The 22,186-nt window shown below is 41.3% G+C and overlaps 1 protein-coding gene across 1 annotated transcript; it reads left to right on the top strand.

The window, feature by feature from the left end:
• The first annotated feature begins 4,053 nt into the window (after positions 1 to 4,053).
• Positions 4,054 to 20,394, top strand: STRAP (serine/threonine kinase receptor associated protein). The gene is made up of 10 exons (XM_034403815.2): positions 4,054 to 4,695; positions 7,223 to 7,358; positions 7,538 to 7,619; positions 7,812 to 7,884; positions 9,052 to 9,148; positions 11,839 to 11,976; positions 13,415 to 13,551; positions 16,342 to 16,491; positions 17,913 to 17,978; positions 19,334 to 20,394. The coding sequence occupies exons 1-10, from the start codon at positions 4,584 to 4,586 to the stop codon at positions 19,393 to 19,395; spliced, it is 1,053 nt and encodes a 350-aa protein (XP_034259706.1). The 5' UTR covers positions 4,054 to 4,583; the 3' UTR covers positions 19,396 to 20,394.
• Positions 20,395 to 22,186: the final 1,792 nt, after the last annotated feature.

The raw sequence follows: 22,186 nt of genomic DNA, 5'->3' as shown, positions 1-22,186 counted from the left end.
ATCATTTTAATAGGCTGAGATTAGCTAAATAGGTGTGGGGTTTGCTGCATAGCTCAATGTTAATAGCCCTGATCTCTCCGGGGATTTTGCCAGCTTTAGATTCCCAATGTCTTTGTGGTATTTATGACTTTCCTTTAACTATTAGAATGTTTATGTCTCCCCAACTGGATATCAACTGGATTTGCTTTGCATAAAGGGCAACTTATAGGCCAATTGTATAAAAAAATTAAATTAAAAACTGAGAGCAGGGAACAATAAAGCGAAACGCTTCTCAAGAGCACAGCTTGTCTGCACATTTCCACGGCTGTTCAAGCTGTATGGATATCATTTCATTAAACATGGTCCCAAGTTTTTTCTACAAAGCCAACTTTCTTCCAAGGTTTTCTATAAAGTCAACTCTGATAACCTTGGATTTTATTTGTCTTCATCATGGGCTGTACCACGCCATCTTTCCGTCACAATCAACTCAGGATCCTTTCAAAATTTTTTAAAATGTTCTCTTAATTAAGTCAGATGGGATGGTCCTTCAAATCAACAAAAATAGATTACGTTTGCCAAGAAGCTCAAGAGAGCACTGGAATGGAAATGCTTCCCACGTGTACGCAATAAATAATAGGACATAATGGAAAGAAAAGCTTAAATGCATTTCTTACAGCAGACTGCCACTCATGTCTATTCAGAAATAAATCACAACGCATTAATTAATTCCAGACAAGTAGGCAGTGGACAATAGCTTCTGAAAGTTACAATTCCAAGATGACTAAAAAAAAAAAAAAAAAATTTGCAATACCGTCTTGCACAAAAATCTGGTATGAAGGTCAACATTTTAAATGGATAAAAAGATAAAGACTTTGAAAGTTATATATACTCATTGCCTTGATTAGGATTGTTCTCTGAAGACATACAAGTGCCTAAACTAATAATAATTAGAATAAAGAGAACTATTTCATAAAATGAAATGTTGTAGTAGATGTCAACGTTCCAAGAAATGCACCCCATTGAAAACAGAACTCTGAGGCAGGTAGATTCCTCTACCTGCCTAATTTATTGGATACATCATATTAGCACAACTGGTGAAAACCGACTCTGAAAGGTCCTATGGTTTTCACCTAATTAAAAAATGAAAGTTCCCCCTTTCCCCCCAAGTCGTCAGTCACATTGTCCAATAGATGTGCGGGCGGTTGCTTGGTTACTGTACTCCTCCTCTTCCCAACCACCTGTTGAAATGTCCTTGGTTCCTACAGGAAAACTTTCTGTTTTGACCACAAAACTCCAGTTTATTTTTCCCCCTCCCTATCTTGTGGCAACCCTGAAGCCGTAAAGATGGCCTCAGCCAGGTTCGCTTCAGGGTTGACAGTAGACATGTTTAACGCTATTCCATCTGGTGTCTGATGATGATCGTATCCGATTCCAGGCTACTGTACAGATCAGCTCTCTTCACATTTTCTAATCTTGTATGGTTTCTTTCAATTATTTTATGTTTTAGCTGGTGTCAGCTTTGATGGTGTCTATTTACTATTGGCTTCTGGCAGCTTTTACTGCTGGCCATTCTGAGAATAACTACCTTTTCCAGTGAGTTTGATCACACGCTATGGCAGAAATAATACAGAATTTCAAAACAATTTCTTTACATTTGTTCATTCTTGCTTGGACAGAAATTAGAACTCTTCTATGTCTAATAGATAAATTCAAAGTCTACTCTGAAACAGACCAAGTAACTCTCAATAAACGATATATCTAAAGATAAATTCAGTCTTACAACTAATTGTTTCTAGATAATATGCAAATGAAATGTGTAGAAAACAATTTTACTAGAAAACAATCAGTTAAAGCTATGAGGTGGGATATTTCCTGTTGGTTCTAACATGAGCTATTTTCTTTAATCTAGGACTACCATGATTTACAAAATCAGTGGACCAATAAGTGTATAGAATCTCTCTTTTCTGATGACTTTTTTTCTTATACAAAATAATAATACATGATAACTATTATTCTTTTAAATGATCATTTTCCTTATATTTAACACAGATAAAATGTTTTTCAACTTTTTAGTCTATGGCTAAGAGGGAAGGATTGGCCCAAAGGAACCCAGCTAGCTTCCATTCCTAAAGGAAGACTAAAATCTGGGTCTCCCTTTACCAACTAATTGAAATTCCTTAGTTGGGGACAATCCCTTCATTCACAGTGGTGATATTCTGTTTTGTCTAACTTCAGTTTGCAAGTTATGGATGGCATTTGAAAGCAATTAGAGAAATCTTAAAGAGACAAATGTTCCTTTCATGACGTACTTATTAATTAGACATTTGGAACAGATAATTACCATTTTGGGTTTGTAATCCCCCATATATTGATGATCTTTTTAGACAGAAGATAAATTTGTTCAGTATGAGGTGTGGAAACAACGTAAATTTTAAAGGATTAAAAAAAATCATTATTAATGGACATTCTGTTACTGCTGAATATATGCTGGTCACAAAATGGTTTGATGTGAGAAAAAAAATGTTTCAAATGGGATATACTCATATCCCAGTACAATTAGCAGTTCTTATCAAATATGATGATTTATAATATTTAACATTATACCCAAGCCTTATATCAAGCCCAGAATGTTTTCTTGAAAAACAAAGACTCTGGAAGGAACATTTTAGATTTGATCTTCAAGACTCCTGATGGAATCCTTTTTAAATACGTTTTCACAAATTATTCACAACTGACCAGAAGATAATATGCAGATGTCGCTACAATTATGTTATTTTTTTTTTGTGATAACACCAAATTAATCATTTGTTTTGGTCAAAAATTTCTGAAAAAATGCATTTCCAAATGATACATATGGCTCTTATTCTGTAACAGGTCTAGAAGTCCTTAAGACATGGGTCTGCTCCTAGGCATGGGGTTATTTTTGTTTTGTTGTTTTTAACAGCCTTTTCAATGCATATTTCATGGTTTATAAACCACTCAGACTTTTGGAGCTGGGCAGCCCTAATAATAAAAAATACAGAGAAATCACTTACTAAGCAATATTTCACTATGAACCTTTGTGCAATCAACTATTAATTAAAATGATCATTTGAATTTACTACAGTGGTGAAATTCAATTTTTACTACTACCGGTTCTATGGGCGTGGCTTGGTGGGCGTGGTATGGGAAGGATACTGCAAAAACCCCATTCCCTCCCCACTCCAGGGGAAGGATACTGCAAAAACTCCATTCCCTCCCCACTCCAGGGGAAGGATACTGCAAAATCTCCATTCCCCCCCCCCCACTCCAGGGGAAGGATACTGCAAAATCTCCATTCCCACCCCACTCTGGGGCCACCCAGAGGTGGTGTTTGCCAGTTCTCCGAACTACTCAAAATTTTTGCTACCGGTTCTCCAGAACTGGTCAGAACCTGCTGAATACCATCTCTGATCTTAGCTACAAAGCCAGCTGCAAGGCGTTGAGCCAGTCAGATATATATATATATATATATATATATATATATATACACACACACAAATATTGTATATAAATATTTATAGTAAAATGTGTGTGTATATGTATATACGTGTGTATGTGTATGTATATATACACATGTATATACATCAGAGGTGGGTTTCAGCAGGTTCTGACCAGTTCTGGAGAACCTGTAGCAGAAATTTTGAGTAGTTCGGAGAACCGGTAGTAAAAATTCTGACTGGCCCCACCCCCATCTATTCTCTGCCTCCCAAGTCCCAACTGATAAGGGAGGAAATGGGGATTTTGCAGTAACCTTCCCCTGGAGTGGGATGGGAATGAAGATTTTACAGTATCCTTCCCCTGCCACGCCCACCAAGCCATGCCACGCCCACCAAGCCACACCCACAGAACCGGTAATAAAAAAATTTGGGAAACCCACCACTGATATACATGTGTATGTATGTATATATGTGTACAAACTTACATACAAGCTCGCTTGGGCAGCATATAAATTAATTAAATAGTAAATAAATAAATAAATCTTCTAACTAAACTTTTATCCAATGGTAGATCAAGCCTGGCCTCTCGTGGGGGGGGCGGGGCCAGAAAGAGCCCGCCTCTTAAAGAGACAGTCCCTTTTTGAAAGCCCCGAAAGAAGCGCCGTGTTCTTTTGGCTTCGCCTTTTCTTCCTTTTCCCTCCTTGAGAGAGGAAAAAAACTTGCCAACGGGACAGATCGAACGGCGCTCTTTGGAAAGCATACGGCAATAATTCCCCTTACGGGGAATTGCTCAGGTGTCCAATGTGGAAAAAGGAACCCTGAGCGGGAAAAAGAGACGAGGCCGAACCTTCCCGTAGTCTCTATGGCAGCGCTCCCTGCGACGTCACGAGCCCTCGCGCCAATCGCATCCCGATCCGGAAGTGACCATAGAGCCGAAAGGGAAAGAGCGCTCACCATGAGGGAGCTTCCGGCAACGACTATTCTTCCCTCTTCCCCCTCCCCTCCCATTTCCGGCCGCCGGTCCCCTCCGTCCCGTCACCAGGAGGCCAGGCCGCTCGCGTGGCCGTGGGAGACCGCTGCCTCCCCTTCGCCCTCCCGGCCTCCCCCTTTCCGTTGCTCCTTCCTCTCACCCGACCGACCGGCGCCATGGCGATGAAGCAGACCCCGCTGACGTGCTCGGGCCACACGCGGCCCGTGGTGGACTTGGCCTTCAGCGGCATCACCCCCTACGGCTACTTCCTCATCAGCGCCTGCAAAGGTGAGCCCTGGATGGGGCGTCCCGGCCTTGGCCCGCAGCCCCCCTCCCTTTGCGGGGATCGGCCTCCTCTCCAGCCCTCCCCACAACCCCCGCGGGCCTGATCGGGGCTGCCTTTCGAAGGATCGGGGCTGGGCTTTGGGCAGGGGTGGGTAAAGGTGGCCCTTTTTTTTTACAACCTGTGGACTTCAACTCCCAGAATTCCTGAGACAGCTTGGCTGTCTCAGGAATTCTGGGAGTTGAAGTCCACAGGTTGTAAAAAAAAAAAGGGCCACCTTTACCCACCCCTGGCTTTGGGCATCGGCAGGAGTTTTCAGCCTGAGCCATGTGGGGCTACACCCCAAAAGGGCTTTTTTTTTTTTTCCCCAAAAGGAAACTGGACTTCCCTGGGTTAAATCCTCCCCCTCCCCCAACATGCCCTTTGCAAACGTTTCCCTTCTCATCTACTTCTCCAGTGGAAGAAGCTCCTTGGATGAGAAAGGAAACGTTCTCAAAGGAAGGGAAAAAATAAATCCAGCTGCTTTTTTTGGGGGGTGGGGAAACTACCTTTGGGACCATCATGGTCTGGATGATGGAGAATCTCATTAGACATGTCCGGCTATATAGTCTTTATGGGGTACAGATTAGTTTCATAACCCCAGTGCGGACGGTGAAGTACAGGTAAGTCCTTGACTTAGCAATAATTCATTTAGCGGCCGTTCAAAGTTACCACAGCACTGAAAGTCTATGCAGATTCTCAGTTATCCAGGTCAGGGTTGTCCCAAAGGTGCTTTTTTTTTTTTTTTCTCAAGAGGCAACTGGACTTTCTTTGAAGATGTTTTGCTTCTCATCCAAGGAGCTTCAGCTCTTGACTAGATCAGAGGTCTTCAAACTTGGCAGCTTTAAGACTTGTGGAATTCTGGGAGTTGAAGTCCACAAGTCTTAAAGCTGCCAAGTTGGGGACCCCTGGACTAGATGGTGGGGAATAGAAGGATTTATACTCCTTTGCAGACAGCTGGTTCTTTGCCTTCTTTTGGCGGGTCGTTAAGGTCAGCTGGAGGTTTATCTGTGTCACCTAAGGTGGCCTAAGGTCACCTGAGTGGTGCAAATTGGTGTGGAGCCTTCTTGGAACTGTTGAAAGGACTGTGTTGTAGATTGGAGATAGATGATGTCTTATCCTCCCCCCCGCGTCTATTGAGAGAAGGCTGTTCAATTTTGACATAGATGACCTCTTTGACTCCTCTTGCAAACCAGTGGTCCTCTCTGTCCAAAATATGGACTTTGTTGTCTTCCAAAGAATGACCTGTGTCTTAAAGAGGGGTGGCTCAGTGTCTAAGGGATGCAGTGGCTCGGTGGCTAAGACGCTGAACTTGTCGATCGAAAAGGTCGGCAGTTCAGTGGTTTGAATCCCTAGTGCCGCGTAACGGGGTGAGCTCCAGTTACTTGTCCCAGCTTCTGCCAACCTAGCAGTTTGACAGCATGTAAAAAAATGCAAGTAGGAAAAATAGGGACCACCTTTGGTGGGAAGGGAACAGTGCTCCTTGCGCCTTTGGCGTTTAGTCATGCCGGTCACATGACCACGGAGACGTCTTTGGAGAGCGCTGGCTCTTTGGCTTTGAAACAGGGATGAGCACCGCCCCCTAGAGTCAGAAACGACTAGCACATATGTGCGAGGGGAACCTTTACCTTTACCTTTACAATGTGAGAAGTCTATATACTGTAGGGAAGGATGAAAAGGAAGAGAAAAATAGGATGTCCATTAGAAAAATGGATAGATTCAACTACAATAGTAATAGGTGCACTGTTGGAACACATGAAGAACCAAGCTGGGTATAGAAAGTCCCAAAGAATATTTCTCTGTGGTTGCTCAGAGTTGACATCAACTGGAAGACACATAATTAAAATACATTTGTCTATCTGCGAAGAGTGGTTGTTTGGTTATGCAATTAGCAGGCAAGCTGCCATATGTTGAAGTTCTTGGATCACAGCTGAAAAAATAATCCAAGGCAATTTTTGTAACACTTTGCTAACATTAGAATTCCTTATTAACCTACATGGGACTTTCTACCACTGGTAGTCCTCGATTTACAACCATTCATTTAGTTAATGGCACTGAAAAAAGTGACTTTTGACTGGTCCACACATGTACAACCATCATCGCATCCCCACGGTCACATGATCAAAATTCTGGCGCTTGGCAACTGGGAAAAATATTTGTGACAGTTTCAGTGTTCCAGGGTCACCATTGCGACCTTCCCAGACAGCTTCCAATAAGCAAAGTCAGTAGGGGAAACCAGACTTGTTTAATGACCACACGATTCACTTAACAACTGCAGGGATTCACCCAGCAAGCGTGGCAAAAAAAGGTCATAAAATCCGGGTGCAACTCATTTAATCGCCTTGCTTAGTAACAGAAATTCTGGCCCCAACTGGGGTTATTAGTCAAGGACGGCCTGGATGCTCTGTAGCCGTTTTCTGAATTTACAAATACCTCTAAACAAGTAGATGCTGTGTATTTGAGATTGTCTTACTTTTTTTTTCCCCCTCCCAGATGGCAAACCGATGTTTCGACAGGGTGACACAGGGGACTGGATTGGAACATTTCTTGGTCACAAGGGAGCAGTCTGGGGAGCCACGTTGAATAATGATGCCACTAAAGCAGCTACAGCCGCTGCAGATTTTACTGCGTAAGTGAAGAGTTTGTTGGATATGGAAATACTTGCAGCAACTTTAAGCTCTTATCAGGTCTCAACTCATTAAGTCAAACAATAGCTAGAAAGCTAACAATTTTGGGCAAAGGAAGTCTGTATCTGGAGCTTTCTGAAAATACCATGTCATTAGTTTTTTGTTTATTTGTTTGTTTCAGCAAACTGTGGGATGGTATTTCAGGAGATGAACTCCTCACGCTGGCTCACAAGCATATTGTCAAATCAGTGGACTTCACTCAGGTAAAAAGAAAAAGTACAAATGTCTTTTTGTCTGTCTTGATTTTCAAGATTTTGACTCTGCCTTTGCTTTTCTGAAGATAGTCGGCCTATCACTAATTTTACTGATTTATTTTTTTTAACTAATAAGATTTTAAAAGGTTCGGCATATAACCAACTTTCTCAATAAATGACAATGCTAATTTCCTCTTCTAGGACAGCAATTACTTGTTGACAGGTGGACAAGATAAATTGTTACGTATCTATGATTTAAACAAGCCAGAGGCAGGTGAGGTTTTTTTTTATTAATATTATTATTTCTATGAATCAGTAAAATGAATACCAGAAGTTGCAAATATTTCTGTGCTAATTTGAAGGCCCAGCAAGCTGACTTTTTTCATCTGGTTTTAATATTTTTTTTATTTATAACTGGCCAGAATACCTGAGAGTTGGGGATGTCAACTAAACAAACAAATAAGAAAACTGTGATTAAGAAAAACCACAGATTCAGACAAAATGCGTGCAAAATCTTCAGTTCACCAAACAAAATACAGGAAAGGACAGAATGTCTAGGGAGATTCTCAGTCATCCAGGTCATGGTTGTCCCAAAGGTGCGTTTTCAAGAGGCAATTGGTCTTTTTCCTTGAAGACATTTTAGCTTCTCATCCAAGAAGCTTCTCCAGTCTACAACACAGTCCTTTCAGCAGTTCCAAGAAGGCTCCACACCGATTTGCACAGATAAACCTTCAGGTGGCCTCAACGACTCTCTAAAAGAATGCAAATGACCATCTGTCTGCAAGGAATATAAATCCTTCCATTCCCTACCATCCAGTCGAAGAAGCTTCTTGGATGAGAAGTGAAACGTCTTTGAAGAAAAACAAGAAAGTCCAGTTTCCTCTTGAAAAAGCATCTTTGGGAAAGGACAGAATATGATCCTGAACTTTATTGCAAACCCCCCCCCCAAAAAAAACTTTGAACAGCTAATTTTGTTAATGTAAATAAATTGGATTGCCTTTATTATCATAATATCATCAGAGTGGGATCTTAGGACAGGAGTCCATGGCCCTACTCAATGGAATAGGCAAGGGAAGAAGTGAAAATGGCAGAACTGTCTTATCACTTCCTGAAGTAAAAAGGGTAAATGCATATAGTCATATAAGGAGGACTTTTTTATGCCCAAAGCTGACAAGGAATTTAGCCCCATGGGAGCAAGGAATTTAGCCCCATGGGAGCAAGGAGAAACGTGATATATTCTTCCTCTGTTTTTCTTTAATCTTTCCCTGTATGCATGGGAATATCCCGAAATATCCGAACATGCACTGTATGCTCTAGTATACAATAATTACTTCCGTTATTTTTATTAGTTAACCACGGATGTAGTGGGAAATACGACCTTACTGAAATGTAAGAAAAAGGTTTTTCATTTTAAATACAAAATATTTCCTCTACTTTTCAGAACCTGAGGTGGTCAGTGGTCACACGTCTGGTATTAAAAAGGCTCTGTGGAGCAGTGATGATACGCAGATCCTTTCGGCAGATGATAAAACAGTCAGGTAAGAAATCATCAGTGCCTCTTCCCTTAGTGCTATAAAAGAAATGGGTAGTGGAATTGTCCAGTTATCACCTTCACTGTAAAACTAGGTTTTGAATTTGAGCATACATGCTTGGCTTTCCACACATTGGGCTTTACCATGTGAGTCAGTGTCTTTCACTATAAGTAGTTCTGGATTTACGATCATAATTGAGGCTGGAATTATGGCGTAAATTGCGGTGGTCCATTTTATGCAATTGTGTCTGTCTGATTTTGCGACCTTTGTTGCAGCCATTGTTCAATGAATCCATTTTAGAATGGAATAGAATTCTTTATTGGCCAAGTGTGATTGGACACACAAGGAATTTGTCTTTGGTGCATATGCTCTCAGTGTACATAAGAATAAAATACATTCATCCAAGAATCATGAGGTACAACACTTAATGATAGTCATAGGGTACAAATGAGCAATCAGAAAACAGTATCAATATAAATCATAAGGAAACAAGCAACAAAGTTACAGTCATAAGTGGGAGGAGATGGGTGATGGGAACGATGAGAAGACTAATAGTAATAGTAATGCAGCCTTAGTGAATAGTTTGACAGTGTTGAAGGAATTATTTGTTTAGCAGAGTGATGGCGTTCAGGAAAAAACTTTTCTTGTGTCTAGTTGTCTTGGTGCTCTATAGCGTCGATTTGAGGGTAGGAGTTGAAACAATTTATGTCCAGGATGCGAGGGGTCTGTAAATATTTTCACAGCCCTCTTTTTGACTCGAGCAGTATACAGGTCCTCAATGGAAGGCAGGTTGGTAGCCATTGTTTTTTCTGCGGTTCTAATTATCCTCTGAAGTCGGTGTCTGCCTTGTTGGGTTGCAGAGCCAAACCAGACAGTTATGGTGTCTGGCAGATGACAGACTCAATAATTCCTCTGTAGAACTGGATCAGCAGCTCCTTGGGCAGTTTTGAGCTTTCTGAGTTGGTGCAGAAAGAACATTCTTTGTTGTGCTTTTTTGATGACGTTTTTGATGTTAGGTGTCCATTTTAGGTCTTGAGATATGACAGAACCTAGAAATTTGAAGGTCTCTACTGTTGATACTGTGTTTGTCTAGTATTGTAAGAGGTAGTACTTTATTTATTATTCAGTGACCGCTCTTTTCTGGAAACTGGCAAAAAAGCCTTCAAAAGTCACAATCATGTGACCAGGATGTCACAAATAGCTGTAAATGTGAGCTGGTTGCCAAGCGTCCAAAAGATGATGTGACCGGGGCTGGGGGGGGGGGATTTTGGAACTCCAGAAATGGGTCCTAAATAGTAGTTCTGGTGAGATGCATTGTAACTTCAAATGGTTGCTGAGCAACTGGTCTTTAAGCGAGGGCTACCTATGCTGTGATTCAGGTTCAATTTGATTTTTACTCAGATTCCGGTATCCCTCAGTTAGAGCTAAGTGCAAAAGGCTGTCAGGGTATCAAGAAGAGTGGTATATAGTATTTAATTTTAAGAAGCAAAGTGCTTGCACATGTTCAAGCTGGGATTTGTTTTCTTTAGAACAGCTGACCTCAGCTCTTTTTCATTTTCCTTTCTTAGTTTGCTCCCAAACTGCACTCCTCTATCTAATTTTAAGCAGCAAGTCTTACGTGTTGTGGTTTTACCGGTTGGGAGACAAGCAGTCCCTGATTTCTTGCAGGGCTTCTCAATCTCAGGGTCTTTTAAGATGTGTGGATTTCAACTCCCGGAAATTCCCAGCCAGCCATGCTTATAAGCAGAGAATTAGAGCTTTCACAAGTGATCACACATTTAGTAGAAATACATCAAAAGTTACAGAAATATGGTCTACAGTTGTGCCACCATTTCCCCTATAAGGTGACTCTGGCGGGTCATACAGGAAGTTCTCAACTTACAACCACAATTGGAATCAGACTTTCTGTTGTTTAAGTGAGTCGCGCCAATTTTACAACTTTTAACCTTGGTTGTTAAGCAGATCACTGCCATTGTTAAGTGAATCACACAGTTGTTAAGTGAATCCAACTTCCCCAATTGACTTGGCTTGTCAGAAGCTGGTTGGGAAGGTCACAGATGGAGATCACATGACCCCAGGATTCGGCAGTTGTCATAAGTCCATGGTGGTTGCCAGTGCCTGAGTTTCGGTTATGTGTCTGTGGTGATGGTGTGATGGTCGTAAGCGTGAGGGCTGGTTGTGAGTCATTTTGCTCAGTGCTCTGGTAACTTCAAATGGACACTATATGAATGGTTGTAAATTGAGGACTAACTGTGATGTTGTCAGGTAGTTTTGTTGATGACCCGTTAAATACTAAAGTAATTGACCATTTAAGTTTCCTTTTAAGAGTTTGTTGCTCTTCCATTATCAATCAGATGTTAGAATTACTTCCAATATGTAGGATTTGTTAGGTTAAATACGTCTCATTTTCTCCCTCTCATTTTCTCCCTCTTTTTTTCCACGTTCAGTGGGTTCTGCATTCATTCACACTCAAAGTGGGTGAATGCGTAATCGGAATAAATGTAAAATGTTTTTCTTTTTGTGTAACAGCAATGACAATTTAAAAAAAAACACTTGATATGCCTAAACTATACTGTAAGTAGGTTGAGAGATTCTCATGGTAGCGAAGAGCATTTTATTCAGGAGTGTTTGGTGTTTTGATTTACCGGATTGCAATTATGAATTAAATAAATTTCACTCTTGTCTCTCCACTTCAGGCTCTGGGACAGAAATACACTGACAGAAGTGAAGGCGATCAACGTTGCCATGTCCGTGAGTAGCATGGAATATGTGCGCGAAGGGGAGATAATAGTCATCACCTATGGCCGGACCATTGCCTTTCACAGTGCAGAAACGTAGGTTTGTTTTTAACACGTGTGTGTTTCATTCATCAGGTCATGCAGACAAACTGGTCAAGCATAGAATAGCCTGTAGAGACAGTGTGCCTATCATGGCATCAGTCTAAATAATTTCTACACTTTACATTAATACATGTATTCAAGCCTACTTGTTTTTGCTGAAAAAGAGAAAGAATGTCTAGTTTGCTGGTGGGGAAGATTTTAAAATTTATAAATAGGATTATAATACCCCTGAAGAACTAGGCATGTGATTATATACTGCTCAAAAAAATAAAGGGAACAAAAGCAGAAGACATCCGAGATCTGAATGAATGAAATAGCCTTATTAAATACTTTGTTCTTTACATACAGTAGTTTATACACTGCTCAAACAACTAAAGGGAACACAAAACTGTTATGTAACGAACAAAGTATTTAATAAGGCTATTTCATTCATTCAGATCTTGGATGTCTTCTGCTTGTGTTCCCTTTATTTTTTTGAGCAGTGTATTTAAATGACCTTCAGAGTATATATATTTTTCTTTGCTAAAAAAAAAAGAGTTGTTGGTTTCTTTTTGCTGTGATAGTTGTTTCCTGGTCTATGTAATAGTGGCACTCAAGCTCCATTGCCTAGGCCAGAGGTCTCCAACCTTGTCAACTTTTAAGACTTGTGGACTTCAAGTGCCACTCCAGAAGTCTTTAAAGTTGACAAGGTTGGAGAACCCTGGCCTAGGCTACAGAGCAAAAGGAACTCTTGTTATCCCTGCCACCCCTGGCATTTTTTGTGTGTGTGTATCTATCTGTATCTAAGGGAAAATCCGTGCATCTGATTGCAAATGATAACTATAAACTCAAATCTTTTTACAGAAGTTTCCTTTGGTTTCTTTTCAAGTGTGCCTTACTTTTATTGTGCAAAATATATTACAAAAATAAAAATCACCGTCCTCTAAAAATGGATCTCTTTTTGCTAACAAGCACTCAGCTTTCTGATAAGTGAATTTCATTCAAATAAAAATCCCTCCTTATAATGTTTTCTTATTGGTTATTGGTTATTGGTTCAATTTATATGCTGCCCTTCTCCAGAGACTCAGGGCGGCTTACAATGCGTTAAGCAATAGCATTCATACTTTTGTATATACCTGCTTAGTAGGGCTTTTGGCCCCCCCTAAGCTGTGTTCTTTTTTTATACAAAGTCATCTTATTGCCCCCACAATCCGGGTCCTCATTTTACCTACCTCAGAAGGATGGAAGGCTGAGTCAACCTTGAGCCTGGTGAGATTTGAACTCACAGTAATTGCAGGCAGTCGGCAGCTAAGTACTACTTTAACAGCACTTTAGTCCGCTGCTCCACCAAGGCTCCACCAAGCCTCTTCTTTGACATGTTTTAGCGTTTTGTTCAATATCGGATTTTCTTTTTAAAAAAATAATCATCGTGCTTTTTGTTTTCTCCCCATAGTCTGGAACCGATTAAATCGTTTGAGGCACCTGCAACAATCAATTCTGCGTCTCTCCATCCGGAGAAAGAATGTCTAGTTGCTGGTGGTGAAGATTTTAAACTTTATAAATATGATTATAATACCGGTGAAGAATTAGGTATGTGATATATTTAAATGACCTTCAGGGCATGTTTGGATGAATTTCATGGCTGTTCAAAAAACAACAACCATCTTAACTGCTAATTGTAAAAGTTTAAACTTGAAAGTTTTGGGGGAATTAGCAAAGCATTGATAACAATCCTAACTCATAATTGTCAAGCTGGTACTGTACTCATATTTCATTCTACTGGGCCTTGAATTGTGGCTTTAAACAGATGATGATGTTTCTCCAACTGCATGTGTTTATATGCGATTGTGTTCAAGTCACTTTTGCATCACTCATATTGCAGAGATGATATATATGTTTGCACGTAGACCCAATTATAATTAGCAGAATACTGTGTGCTCATGTCTTTCTATGGGTGAGATATAGATAAAAAATAGAAAAGAGTAAGGCTCCTAATTCCTTTTTCTTATAGTTAGCTGATAACTCAATTCTTTAAAAAAATAAATAAAAAAAAGGTCACTCATCCGGATGGCTCATTTATCTTCAAAACCGCAATACTTTTGAGAACTGAAGTAGCTGCAGCCAAAAATGCCGCCATTTTGGGGGAAAAAACACCTCACCATTTTTTTCAATGCCATCTGTTGCAAGAATCGAGTGCAATTAAAGGGGCAGAAATACTTTTTTTTCTGTGGCAGGAAAGATAAGGAAATTTAGAACTCCTGCCATTAGGTATTAAAAGTTTGGGCAAGATTGCAGGAGAAGGGATATTAATAGACAGATTGAGCAAAAACTCATGCGCTAGTCGCCTCCCGGATCGACTACTGCAATGCTCTCTACCTGGGGCTGCCCGTGAAGACCACCCGGAGGCTTCAGCTGGTACAGAATGCGGCCGCGCGGGTTGTTGCGGAGGGACCCGATACTCCCATATTACACCTCTCCTCCGTGGCTTGCATTGGTTGCCGGTTGCCTTCCGGGTGAGATTCAAGGTGCTGGTGTTAACCTATAAAGCCCTTCATGGCTTAGGCCCAGGGTATTTGTCGGACCACCTGCAACCAGCATCAACTTCCCATCGCCCGGTGCGTTCTCACAGGGAGGGCCTACTCAGGGTGCCGTCGGCTAGACAATGTCGGCTGGCGACCCCCAGGGGTAGAGCCTTCTCTGTGAGCGCCCCCACCCTTTGGAATCAACTTCCCTTGGGGCTCTGGTTGGCCCCTGACCTTCGCACCTTCCGCCGTGAATTGAAAACCTGGCTATTTATGTCCCCGAGCCTGGACTGATGGGGTAGTATATTTTAAATTTTTTAAAACTTTTCATATTTTTGTGTATATTTGTTGATTTTAACAGTCGCTTGGTCGATTGTTGTTGTGAGCCGCCCTGAGTCCTTGGAGATAGGGTGGCATACAAATTTTATAAATAAATAAATAAATAAATAAATAAATAAATAAATACATACATACATACATACATACATACATACATACATACATACAGATAGAAAATGGCGCCTTAAAAAGCTAAAATGTGTTCAGTATTTGAAAGCTATTGGTAAAACGGGATCTTGATCGTTCAAAAGTCACAAGTATAGGTGTAATTAGTTCGTTTTGACTGGACTGGATCCATACAGAAAGTTGGTTATTTTTTATTTCCTATGGCTTTTGCCAAAGTTCTCTTTGTAGTTTTGCTGGAAAAATCCCAAATTTCCCTGTACCACTTCCATGCCAGAGAATATTTATCACTCTTTAATTATTAATCCTTGACCTGTGTTTCTGTGACCCACCTGGGCATAGAGATAACGGTAACGGTATTCATTAGAGTCACATCCTATTCTTTGCATATAGGAGCTCAGGATGGCATATATGCTGCTCCATCTTCCTTTTTTTCCCTACAACAGCAAACCCTGTAAAATAGATTGGGCTGAATGAGAATGACTAGCCCATATTTCCTCAAGAGGAAACTTTGGTGATCAATGGTGAACTTCAACCTGGATCTTCCTGCTCCTAGTCCCACACTTAACCCACTACACCAGGGGTATCAAACTCGATTTCATTGAGGGCCACATCAACGTCATTTGTGTCAGGGGAACCTGTGGGGGCCCAAACGCTCGGCCAGTGAAAACAGGCTCCCGAGCTCCATTTTTGGCTGCAACAGCTTCCTGCAACCCTCTGCCAGTGAAAATGGAGCTTGGGAAGGCCGCCCACAGCCCTTGCGAGCTCCATTTTCGGCTGCGATGGCCTCCTAAAATCCTCTTCCAGCAAAAACTGAGTTTAGGAGGACCGTTCACTGCCCTCCCGAGCTCCATTTTCACTGGCAGAGGCAGCTCAGGCCAGTCTTTCGCTGTTTCCAGGGCAGCTCCACGGGCCAGATCTAAGCACCCCGCGGGCCTTGAGTTTAATACTATACCGGCTATTTATATCAGGGAGATTGATATTGAATTTTGAGTTTCTCATCCTTGCAGTGAACCCTCTAGGAAATTCTCAGTTAACATCCCTGAACAGGGATAGAATAATATTGAGTGTGAGCTGATGTGGTTTTTGTCTTCACTTTTAACAATAAAAGTCTTATCTACCTGTGGTTGCTGCAATATCCCCTAATCTCATCTCTTTTCTGGTGGCAAGTTCACATCCAGGCCATCAGAGGGCCCTTCTGTTACATCCTACAAGCGATGCTTTTCTAAAATTTGAGGCCTCCTTAATGTTGCTCCACAAGAGAAGGCAGAATTTTTCGCTTGAAGCCCCATCGCAGGGCAAAGCTCTCTCTCTTTTTGTTGTTTCCTTAAAAGCTTGAGCTGAGTCCTTTCGGTGCTTTCCCTCTCCTTATTGACGTGTTACAATTTCTTTGCAGAATCTTACAAGGGGCACTTTGGGCCGATTCACTGTGTCAGATTTAGCCCAGATGGAGAGTTGTATGCTAGTGGCTCAGAGGACGGAACGCTGAGGCTGTGGCAGACGACAGTAGGGAAAACATATGGTCTCTGGAAATGTGTGATTCCTGGTAAGAAGTGTTTTTTCTATTGGGACCCAAGCGTTCACTAACTTGTTTGTTCTCTGATTTACGAGATAATTAACTACAGAATTCTACCGAAGCGGAGGCAGTCTTGCGACTTAACGACCATTCATTCTGTGTGACCGTTTGAAGTTTGGTTGTGAAAAAAAGTAACGCAGCCATTGGCATTGCCCTTAACAGTCATACAATCAAAATTAGGGCCCTTGGCCATGTATTTATCACAGCTGCAGCATCCAGCTGCAAGGGACACACGGGTTGCCAGTTGCAACCTTACCAGTTGGCTTTTGATAAGCAGAGTCAATGAGGGTATCCCGATTCGTTTAATGACCATGGCAAAACGACCGTGGCAAAAAGGTCATAAAATTGGGCACGACACACTTAACCAACTGCCTCCCTCGGCAACTGAAATTCTGGTCCCAAATGTGGCCGTAAATCAAGGATTACCTGCATTTCTTTTGGCTTCGCTGCTCAGTAATTTACCAACACCTGATCAGATTGTTTAGCAGGAAAAGATTGGGCAGTGCGTTTTGATTAAAACTTGCCATTAAAATGCCAATCCTGTATTGTACCACTTTCATCTGGGCCCGTTGGGGTTAGTGATGCTCCGTGTGAAAGAAACCACCTAATATCATCCTTTGAGAAGAGGCTAGGTAGAGGTTTTCCTTCAGGCATCAGAGATGGGGTAGATTGAAGCAGTGGTGGGTTTCGCCCGGTTCCGCCGAGCCAGTAGCGGTGACGATATGACGTCACCGAACCAGTTCTGCCCCCCACCACTACTCCTGCATTATTCTTACCTTTTATTTGGCCCCACCCCCAATCTATTGCTGCCTCCTGAGTCTCAGCTGATTAGCTGTTTAAACTCTTGCCGGGACTTCAAAGGGCCGCCCTACAGCTGATCAGTGTTAAAAGAAAACAAATGAGCAGACCGGTGCCTACAAAAATAAATGAGTAGACCGGTACAGCTCTGCAAGCAGTTAAAAGCCTGGTAGACCAGTATCTCTGCTAAATCCTAAAGAATTGTCACATGACCATCAAGCCACACCCACAAAATAAACCACGCCCACAGAACTGGTAGTAAAAAAATTTAGAACCCACCCCTGGATTAAAGGCTATTAAGAAGGAGGTAGAGCTCTCTCCCACCAACTGCCATGACCTCCTGAAAATGAAAACTGTTGCCTTTCTAAGGCCAGTAAATTGTAGCTGGTTCATGATGCTTATCAATGGAAGAGAGTAGATAGATCATCCCTACCTTAAACCAGGCAGCCTTATCTGAAGGAAAACCATATCAAACGGCTCTGGAACATGTTTTTTGCCTAGCGGAATGCTGCCTGTTTTGTAAATGTTTATGAAAGTGACAAGTTGAATGATGTAAAATTATGGCTTTGTGCTTTCTAATTCTCTTTTTCCAGAGGAAGAAGGTGGAGAGCTGGCTAAGGCTAAAGTCAACCTTCCAGGAACTGCAGAAGAAGAATTAGGTAATGATTGAATGGTAGAATCTAACCACAACCAGAGGTTGACCTTTCGGTGTGTAGGATAAGCTAGCAAGTAAGAACTGAAGAGATATAAAAGTTCCAATATGAATCACGTTAAACAGTGTTTCTCAAATTTGGCAACTTTAAGATGGGTGGACTCATACTCCCAGAATTCCCCTGGCAGTTAAAAGTCCAGCCTATGAAAACAGAGAATACACTATGAAACTATGATCATTTTCTATCTCGTTTCCATTAAAATATTTTAATAGAGGTAGTCCTCCGCTTACAACAGTTTGTTTAGTGACTGTTCAAAGTTACAACAGCACTGAAAAATGTGACTTATGACCGTTTTTTAGTTACGACCTTTCCAGCATCCCCGTCATCAAAATTCAGATGCTTGGCAGTTGGTTCCTATTTTAATGACTACTAATGTGTTCCAAGATCGTGTGATCCCCTTTTGTGACCTTCCAAGCAGCAAGGGAAAAGCCATATTCACTTAACAACCGGGTTACTAACTTACCAACTGCAGTGATTCACTTAACTGAGGCCAGGAATGTTCTAAAAATGGGGCAAAATTCACTTAACTGTCTCACTCAACGACAGAAATGTTGTGGCTCATTGTGGTCGTAAGTTGAGGACTACTTGTAGCACCAATATTTTAACTAGCCTTTTTTTTGGAAAAACCTCACAATGTGAGGAGTCATCTGGAGGATAACGTTCCTTGTTTTTGAGCTGGTGTTGGTTGGAAGATCACAAGAGAGAGATTCACACTAGCCTATTGGCTTAAAGTTAAAGTTAAGTTAGGGATGCTGTGGCTCAATGGCTAAGACGCTGAGCTTGTCAATCAAAAGGTCAGCAGTTCAATGGTTCGAATCCCTAGTGCCGCCTAACGGGGTGAGCTCACGTTACTTGTCCCAGCTTCTGCTAACCTAGCAGTTCGAAAGCACGTAAAAAATGCAAGTAGAAAAATAGGGACCACCTTTGGTGGGAAGGTAACAGCGTTCCGTGCACCTTTGGCGTTTAGTCATGCTGGCCACATGACCACGGAGACGTCTTTGGACAGCGCTGGCTCTTCGGCTTTGAAACGGAGATGAGCACCGCCCCCTAGAGTCGGGAACGACTAGCACGTATGTGCGAGGGGAACTTTTACCTTTTACCTTACTGGCTTAAAAGGCCAACTGTGACCGGATGCTACTTCCAGGAGCAAACCCTAGGATCTGTAGACTGGAATAGATAACTGAGTTATGGGTGAAATACAGGCATGGCAATACATATATTTTTTAATTAACCTCTGCTAAAAGTTAACGGAGGATTTTTTTTTTCTTCTTCTTGTTCTTCCCTCATGCTCAACTTGGCAGAAGACCTTGGCTCTGAAAACACAGATTCCATCTACAGTACACCTCCTGAAGTTAAGGCTTGAGCGCCACGGCCGTTAAGGACAACACACGCGAACTCGTTGAGATTCGATCCCCAAAAAGAAAAAAATGGAAAAAGCAAACAAACAAACAGCAGTCATATGCAACAGCCTCTCCCGGGGGGGGGGGGGGTGCGCAAAGTGAATCGAAGGCAAATAGAGAGGCAGTAATTGATGAGAATGCATAGGAACAGGTTGTCGAAAGGTGAATAGAGACAAAAAAAAAAAAAAGTTAACGGTTTGGCTGTCTTTTAAGCGTCATTGCCTTTTGTTAAGTCTGAACATAACCAGGCGCCGAGATCCTGTTTTTTCTCCAGTGTTAAGATTAAGTCATTGTAGTGTTTTATTATTGAGGAGAAATGTAACGGTATCTTGGTTAGAGTATGTTCTCTGAAAGTGGGGAAGGGGGAACAAAAGGCAGGGGGTTATTTGGTTAAATAAAATATTTGTGGTTTAAGGGATTTTTGCCCTCCCAATTTTATTGTACACTGCTTCTGTTTCCAAATCATCTAAATAAAATGCTCCTACGATCGCACTCCTAGAAAACGTTATAAAGCTTACCAGGTTTAATTCATCTGTTTCTGAACAGTATTGAATAGCCTGGGGCTTTGTATTTTAAAAAAAAGAAAACGGGGGGGAGAGAGTAAGGTTTGGGGGTGTGTTTTGCACGATAGGTGGCTGAATGCCCTGCTGCTTGAAGCTTGTGTGTTCTTCTCCAGTAAAACTTGGTAATTCAAAATTTATCTCTAAAAAGATAACATGTGAAGGAGCATCCCTATATTAATTGCCTCTGGTCGAAATTGTTCATATACTATCTGAATTTACCCTATTGTCAAAACATACCTACTTAGCCATTGTATTTCTTTTGGACTTCTTTTAAACGGAAGCAGCTAAGTATTTCTATATGATTTTTAATGTGTGTTTTTTTTTTCCAAAAACGAACTGTATGTATACATCAAATAATTCATATGCTGCATAGGAATAAAATGGTGGTTTAAAGAGTCATCTGCATTAACTGGAGACTAAATATAAGATCGGCCATTGACGTTTAAGAAATGGCAGCATGTGTTCAGAATACACTACATCCAACATAAAAGGAATACAAGCCCATTATTTTAGAACAGCCTTTCCCATCCTCTTCCTCTATAGGTATCCATTGAGTTGCAGTAAATCGTCTTACACTCATATCTATGATCTGAACGATGCAGTTCAGCAAATCTGGCAGGTTCAATGTTGAAAAAGATTCTAACAGAGCGTTCTGTCAGCGCAAGGGGAGCTGAGAATTAAGATGAACTCTGCGACACACGGATTCTATGGAGGTAGTAAAATACCTGAAATATTAATGCAGTTATTAGGATGGATTGGTTAAAAAGAATACTCTCCATCTTTAGTGGAAAAGAATGTGAAAAAGATGAAAAACGTATCCCCTGAATCTACAGTTATATAGGACCATGCCTTTTGGAATATGGCCTTTAGGAGAAATAATAACATTACTGCATTTTGAATACAGATTACAAAATCAAATAATACAGGAAGAATAATTGTAGCCTAGCCTTGGATACTGGTTTGTTTGTTTGTTTTTGCAGACGGTCTTTTTCTAGTGGGAAGGTCTGAGAGTGTTAACAAAAACAAAATTTGAATGAATCGGCTGATTCTAGAGCACCAACTCTCTTGGTTGCTTACAAATGCAGTAATTTTTTTCCCCCTGTATCTTGCTGCTCCATCTTTTTTTGCATTCGTTTCTGGCAGACATTTTTGCCTGAACCCTCCATCTGTACGTAAGTACAAGGATATGATAACCTGATGCCATTAGCTATGTAGTAGAAAAATACAGGATGTTCATTTTCCTATAAGAAAGATTTGCCATTCTGTGTGTGCTCCCTTCCTATTGAAATGTTCAAGGGTAGATCTTGCAGAGATTACAGGTAGTGCTCCACTTACAATTATTCATTTAGCCACCATCCAAAGTTACGACGGCACTGGAAAAAAAGTGACTTACTCTTAATGCAGCCTCCCCACTGTCTTGTGATCAAAATTTGAGCGCTTGGCAAACAACACACACTTACTACAGTTGCAGAGTCCCAGGGTCACGTGATTGCCATGTGTGACCTCCCCAGCTGGCTTCCAACAAGTAAAGTCAATGGGGAAAGCCCGATTTGCATAACAATCACACTATTCACTTAACGACTGCAGTGATTTGCTTAACATACAAGGCAAGTAAAGTAAAAATCGGGCATGACTCAATAACTAGGAGCCTGAGTGGCGTAGGAGGCTAATGCCTCCTACTAAGGCAGCATTTAACATCCAGCTGCCTGCAATTACTGCGAGTTCAATTCTCACCAGGCTCAAGGTCGTCTCAGCCTTCCATCCTTTCTAAGGTGGGTAAAATGAGGACCCGGTTTGTGGGGGCAATAAGCTGATTTTGTATAACATACAAAAGTATGAAGGCTATTGCTTAATGCATTGTAAGCCGCCCTGAGTCTCCGGAGAAGGGCGGCATATAAAAATAAATAAAAATAAAAAAAATAAAAAAACTGCCTTGCTTAGCAACAGAAAGTGTAGTCCCAAATTGTTGGCCATAAGGTTGAGAGCTACCTTCTTGACACATGCATAGTCTTCAAATTTACCACATTCTGCAATATCTTGCATTTTCGTTGTGAAAAATGTTTGGAAACGGTTAATGCAGCAATGGTTTTGGAGCTTCATCTTGGAAGCAATAAAAGAAATGGCAGGTTTATTGGCACCATTTGTTTCTGTACATACATGTGCAGAGTCACTAACCTACTCCGTTCCACCA

This window comes from Pantherophis guttatus, chromosome 7, assembly GCF_059756535.1.
Source record: "Pantherophis guttatus breed Tessera chromosome 7, ASM5975653v1, whole genome shotgun sequence".
Classification (NCBI taxonomy): domain Eukaryota; kingdom Metazoa; phylum Chordata; class Lepidosauria; order Squamata; family Colubridae; genus Pantherophis; species Pantherophis guttatus.
This window is presented reverse-complemented; position numbering and strand designations above follow the sequence as displayed.

Coding starts and splice junctions, on each gene's coding strand:
- STRAP (XM_034403815.2), top strand. CDS start 4,584: ATGGCGATGAAGCAGACCCCGCTGACGTGCTCGGGCCACACGCGGCCC. Junction 7,620..7,811: donor AATCAGTGGACTTCACTCAG/GTAAAAAGAAAA, acceptor TTCCTCTTCTAG/GACAGCAATTACTTGTTGAC. Junction 11,977..13,414: donor GCCTTTCACAGTGCAGAAAC/GTAGGTTTGTTT, acceptor TTCTCCCCATAG/TCTGGAACCGATTAAATCGT.